General features: G+C 50.4%; 1 protein-coding gene and 1 non-coding gene across 4 annotated transcripts in view; both read right to left on the bottom strand.

Annotated features, from left to right (window-relative positions):
- Positions 1–233: 233 nt before the first annotated feature.
- LOC144121239 (cytochrome P450 4V2-like) overlaps positions 234–13996 on the bottom strand; it is a 73162-nt gene continuing 59399 nt past the window's right edge. For all 3 annotated transcript variants that reach the window (XM_077654350.1, XM_077654348.1, XM_077654349.1), the window contains 3 exons: positions 6647–6713; positions 4615–4794; positions 234–3848 (listed from right to left, as the gene is read on the bottom strand). In XM_077654350.1, coding sequence (XP_077510476.1) covers positions 3682–3848; positions 4615–4794; positions 6647–6713 — 414 coding nt within the window. In that variant the 3' untranslated portion in view covers positions 234–3681. The remainder of the gene's footprint in view (positions 3849–4614; positions 4795–6646; positions 6714–13996) is intronic.
- On the bottom strand, positions 1529–1718 carry LOC144122314 (U2 spliceosomal RNA). The gene has a single exon (XR_013312905.1). It is a non-coding gene; the product is annotated as a U2 spliceosomal RNA (small nuclear RNA).

The raw sequence follows: 13996 nt of genomic DNA, 5'->3' as shown, positions 1-13996 counted from the left end.
ACGGAACGACTCCGAGTTCGTATGTCGTGTCGCTCACCTATTTATTTCAGCATACCGTCCCTAATTTAACGAAAGACCGACTTGAACGAAATTCACAGTTTTATTCTTTTTGCTGACCTTTTTATTTTAACAATAGTAAGCGCGTAACAATAGTACTATTGTTACGCGCTATCTCTTTTACGGAGGATGGAAACTTGAAAAAGATGTTGAGTAAGAACCACTGAATCAAGCATGAAACGAAGAAAACGAGGCGTCATGGCCTGATCTTTATTGCTGTACACAAAACACAACCACAGGTATCGCCATCAGTCACCGTGTTGACCTGCTTCGTGGTGGCCTTCGCGAAACTCCTTTTCGAAACTTCTTGCCTTTGGCTTTGAAAGGCACTATTTTATTTTTATAGGTTCCAGAAGAGTCCCTCTACAGTTGCATTTGTGTGAAGTTCACTTGTCTGCTTCTGAATTTAGTGAGTCTATGGCTCAGCTACCTGAAAATTTTCGTCTCGCTAACAGCTCATGAATTTTCGTCTCGCTAACAGCTCATGTTTCGCAAGAAATATGAATTGCGGATCCTGCACAGTGCACCTAGTGAAAGACACAGGAATCAATGACTTGTCCAAAGTGCCGAACAGAGAAAGAAGTACGAGGCACACAGCATTTGGCGGCAGTTGATGTGTGCGTGCGTTCATGTGCTGCGTGCGCGCCGAGGTAACCTTTGCATCAGTAACTCACATAAAGCGTTAGCTTCTCAATCCTACTTTTGAGTGACCTTAACCGCAGAATCGAAACCTGAGATAACACTCAATTCCGCAGGGCGGTTCCATCAAGTTCGCTCGGCAGATTTCCAGCAGAAATTTTGTGTTTGCTGAAAGCGGCCACCGTTATGTAGCGATAGCTACACTACACCAGCCACTTCGCGAGGTCAGCGTGGCTGCCCGCTGAGCCGTGGCACCACCGCTCCGCCAGTGTGCGCATGCCCGGAGTGACGCCATAGCCCGCAGCTGGCGGGCGCGCCTCGCCGCCCGCCTCGTCAGTTGTGCGCATGCGCGGAGTGACGTCGCCGCACGCAGCTGGTGTGCGCGCCGCGCGCCTACATTACGCTAGCATTTCGAGCCTTCAGCGTGGCGGAGCCGTGGCCACCGTGGCAGCTGCCGGCAGCGCGGCGCGCCGGCGAAACCGAGTGGGGGAGGAGTGGAGAGGGGAGAGAGTGAATCCACGTCCAGGGACGAAGATGCAGGAACGGCAAGCGAAACGCAGCGGCGAAAGACTGACTTTGCAATTCGACTGAGTGGGTTTCACTCGGCCAGCTGTAAGAATCGCGTCACTCCAGGTTTAAGCAGAGCTAAACCACAGCCATTTTTGTATGCTATATACGTCACTGCCTTGTGGTCTACTGGGATTTTTGGACCACAACTTCTGGTCAACACCGGCTCGCTTCGTTGCCGATGCTTCCGATCAAGGCCAACGCATGGCAAAGGTGTTTTCAGATACGGAAGTCTATCTTTTGATTCAATATAAGCCCCCCGTAGAGAGGGTGGGCCGAACCTTTCAATAGTGCAATGCCAGGACAACCCGTGGCGCCGCCGGAGTAAGCTCCGTAGCAGCAGACTATCACAAAAATGAGTTTAATACTCAAGGCCCAATGAGGGCAATATCACATATTAAGCTGATAAGAACACAAACTACGAACTATCTAAGCCAGTGAGGCCGAGAAGCGATGACTCTCACTTCTTCTTCTGTTGTTGCGAGGAAAATTGTAAAGGAAAGTGCACAAGCCTGTCCACTGGCTCAAGCTGAGCCATAATCGCTACCACGTGCAGAAAGTAGGAGGGTTAAAGATACGATAGAAATGACGCGCGCTATAATGTCCCAGGCCGATCCCGGAGGCAGTGCAATACCGGGCCAATCGGCGGCGGAAGTGAAGCAACCTTCAAGCCCTCCACCACATTTCCAAAAATATGTTGGGTTCAAATGGGACCCGGGTCAGATATTCTATAACCGAATACGGCCCACGGGGGCTTCGAACCCATTAGTGTGTTTCATTAAGCCCCTAGTGAATGCCGTTCGCGACAACGAGCCCCATGCAGAACGTACCCACACCAAACGCAGGTTACAGCTGTCGAAAAGTCAAAATTTATCAAAGCTTGGGTTTTGTCACAAAACAACGTGAAAGCGCAAAGAAACACCACGCATATGCACGAGCACCTGTTCATTTGAATGTTGCATTCTCTTCACCTCTCATTCACACAACCCCATATAAATGAGAAGGCAGCCGTTATTAAAAAATGCAGCTTCTGTTGTAGCTGCTTCTCTTTCGTCTGTATCGTGCACTTGTGCGCACGCGCCTACTTCCATAATACTCAGTAATTTGTGCAGTTTCACACTTATGCCGATTTCAGCTGCCGCGCTTTGTCCTTGTTTACACTAATTAGTCGAAAAAATCTGGAGGACCCCTATGCTGCGCTTATGAGTTGACGCGATAACGTACGCCGTTTGGTGCGTCAGCTGGTGCTGACGCGACTCTATAATTTTGTAGCGATAGCTACACTACGCCAGCCACTGCGCGAGGTCAGCGTGGCTTTGCGCTGAGCCGTGGCACCATAGCTCCGCCAGCTGCGCGCATGCGCAGAGTGACGTCATAGCCCGCAGTTGGTGTGCGCGCCTCGCCGGTGAATCGACGGTGCAGACGCCGCCTGCCTCGTCAGTTGTGCGCATGCGCGGAGTAACGTCGCCACACGCAGCTGGTGTGCGCGCCGCGAGCCTACATTACGCTAGCATTTCGAGCCTCCAGCGTGGCGGCGCCGTGGCCACCGTGGCAGCTGCCGGCAGCGCGGCGCGCCGGCGAAACCGAGTGTGGAAGGAGTGGAGAGGGGGAGAGAGTGAATCCACATCCAGGGACGAAGATGAAGATGAAACGCGCAGCGAAACGCAGCGGCCAAGGACTGACTTTGCAATTCGACTGAGCGAGTTCCCCTCGGCCAGCTGTAGCCGAGCCATTTTATTGTTGCATCTGTCGCGTAAACTGTGCAACGAGAAATTCCGCCTGTTTTGCTGCGCATATAGTGAGATGCCACGATCGTAAGAGAGAGGCCAACGCTTTCACCGCTCGACAGTTCAATGTAGCACTGCTATGCGTGCGCCTTTGCAAACTCGGAACGATTATCAAGTCAGTGTTACAGCCTTTTCTGTACTATAGTATAGCGATCACAAAAACCGCAACGATGGGCACCCGGACCAGCGGCCTGCCTACCGCGCATGCTACATAGATAATTACAGAGATGATGTGCTGTAGCACGCGCGCGCCCCCCGCCTGGTACCTCGGCGAACCGGATTGGCAACAGCGGCATGTTGCCATACGACCATCAATTGGCGCTAAAACTCTCCAATAACAGTCGGGAAACCCTATGTGGGAATGTCACACAAGATAACACACTGTCTGAGCTGTGACGTGCACCGAGAACAACTTAGGGGAATCTTTCAGCGACGTCTTCCTGCTGGAGCACAACTAACGTGGAAATGAAAAAAGTAAAAAGGCTCTATAGTAAAGGCCGGTCCTCTCCAAGATCTTCTGTGACTTCAACAGAACACACTGTATCACGTGTGCGGGCAGAGTTCGCGTGCTGAGCGGGCCACCGGGGAAAACGCTTGCACCGCAGAAAAGGGTGGGAGTCGCGAGAAGACGTCACGCCAAACTTCGTGGCAGGAACTGAACTTTTAGGCCGTCCACCGGTCTCAGGACCAGTTCCCACGTCAGCCGTATGGTGTCGCGGTGATGCGGGCTGTGCAGCCGGAAGTGACGCAGAACGGTCGATATCACAACTTTCTCTTCTTGCAGTGCAAAGCGTTGTCCTGCGAATTGAAAAAAAACAAAATTAACAAGAGCGGTCTTGTAGTTATCAAGGGTATAGAAGCGGTAAAATATTTTATACGGAATATCTTTCGCTCGCCAGATTTATGCACACAAAAACTCCGGTTGCGGACGAAGGAGCAATGATAAGTCATTCTTGAAGTTTGGCAAGTGCATGTAAGACGTGCACATAGAACGAAGAATCGGCGAAACAAGCGGCTCTGTTGGTGTCTCACGCTTATTCATGCTAGCCGCTTCTCAAAGATTACGAAAAACCAACTAGCCTTAGTCAAACAAGTTCATTTATGAGTAACAACAGTCTCTGTAGAGATCAAACAGCATTCCGTCCTTACATTTCCACCATTTATTTGATTACAACCACGGCAGCATGGCACAGTACCGTGATATGAGAGCGGTACAATTTAAAAGGCACGAGCTAAATGGATAGGACAGTGGCAGACGCAGAATAGATAATCACCGCCAAAACCTCCCTGGTAGAAAAAAGAACATTTCAGTGAATTGATCAATGTTCATTTGGTCAATGCATAGTTCCGACGACAACCAGCGCAGAAGAAACGACGGGGAGTATAGGGTGAAGGCAGGACAGGCTCGCCGGGAGATTAAAACAAGCGTTACGTGTCAATCACGCTGAGCCTCAAGGCTTTCAATCTTGCATCAAACGAAGTATCATGGCTGCTTCCACGAGGGCCATCTGTCATTTCTAAGTGAAGACAAATTGCTCAGTCTGCACACAAAACAGGCGCTTACCGATGCAATTGCGTGGTCCCGCCGAGAAGGGCACGTAGGCGTACGCATGCCTCCCGGCGCAGTTCTCGGGCAGGAACCTCTCGGGCCTGAACTCCTCGGGCTCCGGGAAGAAGCGGGGGTCACGGTGTAACGTGTACACCACGGCCAGCAGGGTGGCGCCACGTGGGATGCAGTGTCCCACTGTGGGGATACATGGAATAATAATAATAATTGGTTTTTTGGGGAAAGGAAATGGCGCAGTATCTGTCTCATATATCGTTGGACACCTGAACCGCGCCGTAAGGGAAGGGATAAAGGAGGGAGTGAAAGAATAAAGGAAGAATAGGTGCCGTAGTGGAGGGCTCCGGAATAATTTCGACCACCTGGGGATCTTTAACGTGCACTGACATCGCACAGTACACGGGCGCCTTGGCGTTTTTCCTCCATAAAAACGCAGCCGCCGTGGTCGGGTTCGAACCCGGGAACTGGGGATACATGGAAGAAAACGGGATTGAACGATTTGGGGGGGGGGGGGGGGGGGGGGGGGGTATGAGCGTCAGCTGCGAGAGGTGGCGCGAGATTATGTGAAAAACAATTATCTTTGATGACGTCGAGCTGAAATAGCTTAACCTTAGCTGAGAGAGAAGACGCTGTGATGATGAGGGCAATTGCGTGTCAGTGCGCTGCGGGACAAAAGCATCGGCTTCATTAGATAATAATTGGTTTTTGGGGAAAGGAAATGGCGCAGTATCTGTCTCATATATCGTTGGACACCTGAACCGCGCCGTAAGGGAAGGGATAAGGGAGGGAGTGAAAGAAGAAAGGAAGAAGGAGGTGCCGTAGTGGAGGGCTCCGGAATAATTTCGACCACCTGGGGATCTTTAACGTGCACTGACATCACACAGCACACGGGCGCCTTAGCGTTTTGCCTCCATAAAAACTCAGCCGCCGCGGTCGGGTTCTTTAGAGCCCAATGTTGTTCTACAGATACATTTTGCTTTGTAACGCAATAAAGGGCAAAAGACGCGCAGATTGATCAGGAAATGAACAGCGTACGTAAATCCGCCCTGGAGAAAGCGCTCGGTAAGATGCTATCGCTAGCGTTCTCCTCCACCTCAAACAAATTTTCAACTCGTGGGTAGAACTAATAGACACTGTTCCTTCAACTCTCGTCAAAGTTTCAGGTTTCATTTCGAGATAACAGTATTTTCTCCCTTTTGTTCTTTTTTTTGTTAAAATGCAGTTTATTGGGCCTTTTTTTTTTTCGCAGTTTCGATTATGTTTTTCAGCCAGCTCCCGAGGGATTTTGGAGTACTGATCAAGTATTACTCTCTAGGAGATGCGAAATCAGCTGCTATAAAGGCCGCGTTTTGGATTCGCGCCTCCATGAACGGTGGACGATAGGCACACTGGGCGTCATGCACTATACGCCCATGGTGTTGCCAGTACACTCTAAAAAGAAAGGTGTAAAAACGGAGTAAGCTGTCCCCCTTTTTACTGAGACAAACGCGTATTCGTGTTTGGAGTGTAGTTGAGCGTCTCGTATGCCCAGTAGCTGCGAACCTGTACTTCGCGCCCTAGCACGAATATATTTCTGTTCTCTCATGAAATGCCTTTTAGCGCGCCTCACTCGCTCTTTCTCACAAGATTCGAAATTGATTACTATACGGCATAATTAATACGGCATGCGCGAGTAAAACAGCTTGTAATCCATGTACAGGCCTGAGCAGGCTCGTCTAGAGTGCTCGAGCGGTTCGCGCGGAAGACAACGAAGAGATCTTCGAAGCACGCACTGGGTTTCACAGATAATGCTTGCGCTCAAGTGCAGCCGCATAGGCCAACAAACGGCGGAGGAAGGTGCTCAGGTGAAACTTGTTCCGTGGCTAGTTGGCGCACATTTTTCCTAACACAAAAAAAAAAAACTGCGGAGACGCGAGCGCCGCGTCATAAAAGGGAGCAACTGAGCTGAAATTACTGCTTATTTGTTCGGCATCACAACGCTCCAGCGCTCCAGAAAGGCCTGCTCACATCTGTACTGTGTTCTTCAACTTACGGATCTCAGAATCTTCGTCGACGTTCCTGGCGACGATTGGCACCGGCGGGTATAGCCTGTGGCTCTCCTTCATTTCGGGAAAGAAAAAAGAAAAACAATGTTACACAAAAAAGGGAGGACTGGTAGAACGAGCTGGCAATGACTAGATCTTTTTAAAAAGCGAAAGCTTTTACTACACCCCTCAGTAGCTTCATCGCCGTGTGCGCGAGTTTGAGCTTGAACTGAGGAGAAACCACGTGACGACTATGACGTCACTAAGCCGCCGCTGAAACCGAGCGCTCGCCTATGCCTAGTCACGTGACAACCATGACGTCACTCAACAGCAGCTACGCCGGAGCCGTGCGCTCGCTGTGTCCAGATAGCCTCCGCTGCCTCCCAGGCGGTGCCAATGTATTGCAACAGCTCTCGGCAATTTAACGGCAGCAGTCGTCATGGTTGATTCAGGCAAGACGCCTCGTGAACTCTCTGCGTCTCAGAGGTTGCGAAGTTAAGCCTGGGAAACCTTGGCTAAACGTCAGTCATTACCACCAAGCAATAACCATGTCTAGCCAAGCTTTACCAGGCTTAACTTTTAAGCTTTAATTCGCTTCGGTTACTTAGGTTTAGCAGGATTAAACCTGAGCCTAATTTTTTCTTTATCTTTACGTAAGGGTAGTACATGTGTGGGAGATGCACTCAAGCACATAGAGGTGATTAAGTTCGGACTTTTACGTGGCGCAGGGTGAACTGCACAAGAAGCAAACAAACCGCCCATGCATGCAGAGCTCGATCGTTAGCGAGGCAAGGCTGCTCGCCGAAGGCTCCCCTGATAAATCAATGTGTCATATCATCACGAAGAAGATATTTAAGCAATAGCGTTAAATGTTTCCGCACGAAATGGCTGCACGAAGTTAGGACTGGTTTGCGACATTTATGTTTTGTGACTGTTCTAAAAAGGGAGGTAGTCGATTCCATAGAATGGATTTCGCGGCACTTATTCTTAATGCCCGACGTCAAGATCCTGCTGGGTTGCAGTTTAGCTTTGACATGAAAACGCCACCTGTTTGGCTGCGGAAATCTCGAGCCAACATATTTGATGAAAACTGGCCGGTCACGAAGAAAAAACTGTCTAAGTGACTAGACACCTAGCATCAACGCAAGAGAGCGCGGGGCTGCGGGACCTGCGGATAATGAAGCGTACATTCGTAATACTGAATAGCTGAAAATTGTGTATCGAACCATGTTTGTACTCGAAATATGTGTCCGCCTTCAAGCGCTCCACGCCTCCACGTGATCAATAGCACCTGCACCTCAGGCAGAATAAAATTGTATTACATTGTATTGTATAGTATTTTATAAAGTTTTTTTTCCAAAATAAAAGAGCGTTTTCCTTGGGCATGCTTACTCGCGGCACGTCTCCGCGATTCGTATTACATCCCGAACTTAATCGCTTTTCGTGATTCACTACGGGTTGCGGCGCAAGCACTGAATGAAAAGAAACGAATTTTCTTGAAGGCTCTCGAATAACAAACACGCAACACTCTGGCGCAAACTCCAGACACACATACTCCCCTCACCCCTGACCCTAGCCCACTATCACCCCTCCTTCCCCACTCCTGCCTGCACCTTGTGCCCAGAACCCTTCACCTCTTCCCTCCACATCCTCTTCCTCTGCCCGGCGGACCCTCCCCCGCGCGGCCTAGAGGACCTCAAGACCTGGGAGGACAGGGAGACCCTGCTGCGCTCGGAGGACCCGGCCGTGCAGACCATCGCCACCGGCCGGGCTGCCAGTGTCATGGACCTTAGGGACATAAACACTTGAGTGCAGTGGGGTCGTGCGGGGACCCAAACATTCCTCTCCACAAATAAAGTTTCTCTCTCTCTCTATCTCTCCCAGGCGCGCTCTCCCGCGGGCGCATCCCAGCGTACAAGGGCGCCTCGATGCAGCTAGAGTCACTGGACAAGTATTATGCCCCTGTCACACGGGCACTTTCGATCCTCATTGAGTCAATGCTCATCGAACTCAATGCAGATCGACGGTTGTCACACGGCCACTTTCAAGCGCAATCGAGCTCGATCCTGCTTGACTCGATGCCGATTCCTCTAGAGGGCTTGAGGTTGCAAGCACAGTCGAGAACACTCTCGTTCTCATCAACCTATAAAAATAAAGACAAGTTAACAAAACCAAACCACAATTGTTGTTGTTTTAATTGATTAAAATGCAATACAGAACATTTTTCAGGTACTATGCCTGCTTATATGCAAACATTTGAAAATAATCTCTACACCACGCTCCAAGCTTCGCAGTCAGTGTAAACAAAGATGGCGTCCTCCTGCTCGTCGGCGCGCAAACTGTGGAGCGAGCGCGAGACAGCCGCTGTCACCGACTGCTGGCAGGACCGCCTAAATGATTTGCGGCTCCAGAACAGAAACGCCACAGTCTATGCAGAAATCGCGGAGGCGTTGCGGACCTTCGGGTTCCATCGCACAGCAGCAGAGGTGCGCCACAAGTTTAGAAACCTGATGCAGCTACGCGGATGCACCGATTTGGCTACGGATTTGGCTGCCCCTGCCCCCGACTGTACAGTGTTGCCGGACGTCGCCAAGTTATGACTGTCGGCGGAACATTTGGCGCACCTAACACACACGAGGGAAACTTCTCAATGAGCATTGAAAATGTCCGTGCAGCATCGGATGTTTCGAGCGTGCTCATGTATCTCGATGTAGATCGAATTCAATGAGGATCGAAAGTGCCCGTGTGACAGTGAGTCTATATGCAGCTGTACCGAGGCGCCCTAGAGCGCACGGCCAAGGCGCCCCCGGCCCCTCCTCTCCCCGCGGCCTTGGCGAAGGTGGGGCGCGCGTGGACAGACGTTCCGGAGGGTTCGCGACCTCTCGAAAAGAAAGAGGAGCTAGACGCATCTTAGCGCGTGCTGCGGCACCTCCTCCCTTTCCCAGCGCCACCGCGCGCTTCTAAAGTTTCGGAGTTGGTTGTTGCATTCGTTCCTGCGGCTCAAGGTCAGGCTTCGCCGAAGGCAGGCAGTGAGCGTCGAGCTCGAGTGCTACTTATCGTGTCAGCTTTGGTAGCCGAGTGTGATGTTCCCGTTTCATACGTGCTTATTTAATTCTGAACCGTTTCATAAGTTTTATAAAAGTTCACCTCCTCTGTTCATCCGTCCGTAATCGTCCGACAGTCGTCTGACTGTCTGCTTCACGTCCAGCAACAAATAAACGTGCACCTCGAAGTAATGAGGTGGCGAAGGCGAACCTGCGATTTTTACTGAGGGGTCGAATTTCATTTCGCGCGGCGCCGTAAACCTGAGGTATCCGACCTCGGTGGCCCCTTTTTCGCGCGCCGAGAGCGTCGGAGCAAGGCAAAAAACTGAATCATACGAAGTTAAGCAAAACAGCGGTACAAGTTAAGCTGCTTTAAAAATGCATTTAAATAAACAGGCCAACCAAAATTTCGAAATTTGTTTTAATTAACCGAAAGCGCTAATTATCCGAGATTTATTTGTCTCGATTCTATTATATATACATAAAGCGCGAAACCGTGTGTAAATACGGCCTAGCTGCGCGGCACAATTAATTGTGCGCGTTTGCATGAAATGATACCTGTAGGGAAAGGCCGGCTTACGAAAAACTGAAAGCATGCCCTTGACAAAAACTTTCATGACGCAGGCGTGTGCACTGACGCCGTAGCCTAAGGGTTCGACGGAAACACAGGCAGATCAGGGTGAAGTAGGATGAAGCAAGGGAAGCCGCTTAACGGTAGCTCACAAAAGTCGAAGAGTTGACGTTTCGGGTTCCATACGGAACCTTTCAGTGCTTCGGACTTTGTTCAGTGCCCGCTATAAGTACTGAGCCCCCGCCACGGGAACTCAGTGGCTTTGGAGTTCGGCTACTGATCCCAAGGTCGCTGAATAACATTCGAGCCGCGGTGACCGCATTTCGATGCAGGCGAAATTCAAAACGCCCGTGCGCAGTGCGATCTCAGTAAAGGACGGGTGGCCTAAAATCTGAAGCCCTCCGCCTCTGCATCTCTCATAGACCATTTGTCAACGTTAAACCACACGTACCATGCCGCGTACCATACGGTTGCTGACGCTCATAGCGTGCGAGAATACGAAACTATAGAAAGTTGGCGCAATCGCAAAAGCGCCGAGGGCGAAAGGGTAGGAGAACAAAGATAGCGGGTAAGACGGCGGGTGAGAAGGATACCCGCCAATCTGTTTCCTCTCCCAGATTCCACTCTCCTTCACACTCCCTCCTTCGATCACACAAGGGAGCGAAACGCGTGCACAGTCAAAGCGCCCGCTTCAAGGCGACGATGTTCGCTGTGCTGTTGTTCCTGAATCTTGCCGCGCGTTCGGTTCACTGTTTCCGACTGGCATCACCAGAGGTGGACGTGCGGGTAGCTGTGCTCCAGTACACGGAGAGGACGGATCCTCAGGGACGCCTACGCAACGCAATCGCTAACGGCAACGTGGTCGTCCAAACCGACGCTGCTGCCTGCCTCGAAGCCAGGGCGCCACTCGCAGTGCACGTGGACCGCGACGGGAAGGAACCGTCCCTGCTGGATCACGCGTACTTCGTGCAGCTCATCAACGGGACCCGGCTTGTTGACTTGCAGACCAGGTGGTGCTTCGACGGTCGCGGGACCCAGGACAGCGCTCTGCTGGGTTGTTACTCGGACCGACGGGGAAACTTCGTGCTCATCCCGCGTGGCGGCAAAGTGCGCGGTCCAGTGTTCGTGAGCTCATGCCCCAGCCAACCCGGGATACTGGATTTAATATTCCCCATACCCAATTACAAGGGCAAGCATGACGCCATCGCGGGGTGCCCCTGGCGCAAGTATCCCGTTGGCAAGGTGGTGCTTTTGCGATGCTGGTCAGAAACCTCGCCTGTCAAGTGCAACCGCGACCTGCGATGGGATAGAACATGCGTCAACAGATGGCTCCACACGGCCCGCGAGCGGAATAATTCATTTGCAAATTTTGCCAAAGCGATCGAAAGAACGATCAACACCGATGAAAAAAAGGAACAGAGGATCTTGAAGGCGACGCTGGGCGCGGTGGGTTCGTGCGTGGTTTTGGCAGTTTCCATATTTCGTTGCAGAAACAAGTGCCGCAAATAAAAACAGGCCGTTCGCTCCTCTACCAGTGTAAGCGTGCGTGTGTTTGTGTTTATTACTTTCCACATTTTCCGGTTGGCTTTTCAGAAGTCGACACGACTATAGCTCGTGTCTGCGTCGAGGCTGCGTCGTGAGAAAGTGGTGCGTCGCAGCTATACGTTGTGGTTCTCGTAAGTATACCTCCCGTCCTGGCCTTTTCACACACACACACACCTATCGCATCAGAAATTTACAGATATACACGTCCGTAGATTCCGCGATGGCAGAGTTGTGTGAGGTGCTCGAGAAACAGAGCGTAATTGAGTGCGGTGTGGAGTCTACCTGCCGAGGCCATACTAGCATATATCCAAAACCTGTTCTTGATCTCCGGCGTCGCCGGCCGTGTCAACTTACCGCACAAGTTAATCGCTGGTCACTCGCCACTAAATAAATGTCTACCTTCGATTTGCCGCTCGTAGCTGCATGCCCCATTTAACGACGAAAATGGTAGCAAAAACAAGGACTGCATGTAGGCCAGTAAAATTCCGACTGTTGTGACCTTTTGAAGGAGCAACATTTTGGGCCACTTGGAGAAACATTATGAAAGCAAAATCGAAGTGAATTCGAAAGATAGCTTGGCACACTATTTTTCCGTACCGGCATTCTATTATTCAGGGTGCCGCGCAAAGATGAAGAAAGGCAGAATCACTGCATGCGCCGCGTATGGACGTCATTGAACGGAGCACTGCTGAAGTCTCATACGCAGCCAGATACCCCATGTTTGCTGTTTTACCGCTGACTGCAGCAGCAGGCTGATAGGAGGAGCGGTGGCTGTCCTGGTAGGGCAAGCCAGCCATATCGGACCAGAACAAATGGCCACGGCGATTTCGTCTCGAGGGAAACGTTATTTGGTGGGTGGTTCTCGTTTTATCCACGCTACCAAGTTTTGTCGTCTACATTGGGCATATTTACTGTAGACTATACGACTCCAAAAAGCAAGCAGACATTCCATGCATTTCACGTCTTTTATCTGATGTACAGCAAGTCACTAGCCTGTTTTCTGCATGTACATGTCGAAATGGTGTTCAAGAATTATTTGTCCATTACGAGGGCTACTTGAGCAACACAAGTGTTGCAGGTTATAAGATTGCAGGCTCTCAGCAAGCTATGCGACCATTGTAAGAATCAATCATTGTTGTTAATAACAGTTCACCTCTAATGCATGTTTGCAAATGGCTATGAGAATTCACCCTTTTGTATCTATTGTGTACTACTTTACTGACCGGCGCTGTTTTGAATATCTCGAAAACCAGAGGATGAATGGAAAGTAAGTGTTGGAGATTATGATTTATGCGTGAAAGCATTATCAGGAAACACCTACAGTATATATGCAAGAGAAAAGCTTAGAGTGAAAGAAAATCAGTCGGCTGAAATTACAGATTAGCCCTCATGATTTTGTGTTTTTAACCTGCCTTCTGGGGCAAGGTAGCGGTGCACCCTGTTTGTTGTGACGGAGCAGGTAGAAAAACGCATTAAAAAATATAACTAGCATTTGCATTTCTCAATTACATTAATCCTAGCAGTCTTCATTTCCACGGAGAAGATGAATCGCTCGGAGAAGTTTAATCATGCTAGTGCGCATACCACAACAAAAAAAGCACAGCAGTGTGCGCTGGCACAGTGATGACGACCGAATTTTCATGTGATATGTACTAATAAAATAGTCAACCAATGTTTCGTGCTTTTTTAGGTTGTTCTTTCGGGCTAGATGGGATTCATTTTTGAGGAAGGTTAAAAACTGCGAAAAAGGATGAGTACAGGAAGTAAAGAAACCCGTGGGCCAATTATTTTGTTCGAATTAAAGCGAGCAGTGTCCGACTGCGATTGCAGTACCGAAAACAAAGACAATTAATTACAACTCGGTAGCATACGCGGAAATACTCGGTTTGCGGTAATCAGCAAGGCCGCTGGAAAAAACTGGCCCCGCTTTAAGGGCATGACGCGATAGCGTTAATGGGTTAATGCCCATATATGCGGAAATAGGTCATTCTCTACATTTGCAGATCCCTGGTAGTCCTCATACCCGCCCTGGCGCAGTGTTGCAGTGGTTAAGCGATGCGCCACTGCCCTGAGATGGCAGGTGCTCCCAGCGGTGGGCCTTGTGTAGCCTAGGTTGCTCTTCCCGAGCGACCAATCATTAAGTTAACTGCCACCTGCCACGGTGCGCAGCTTGCTCACTATCCGGTGGGCAGGTTGTG

Source organism: Amblyomma americanum, chromosome 2 (genome assembly GCF_052857255.1).
Source record: "Amblyomma americanum isolate KBUSLIRL-KWMA chromosome 2, ASM5285725v1, whole genome shotgun sequence".
NCBI classification, from domain to species: domain Eukaryota; kingdom Metazoa; phylum Arthropoda; class Arachnida; order Ixodida; family Ixodidae; genus Amblyomma; species Amblyomma americanum.
Note: the sequence above shows the minus strand (reverse complement) of the source record. Positions and strands in the feature narration are given on the sequence as shown.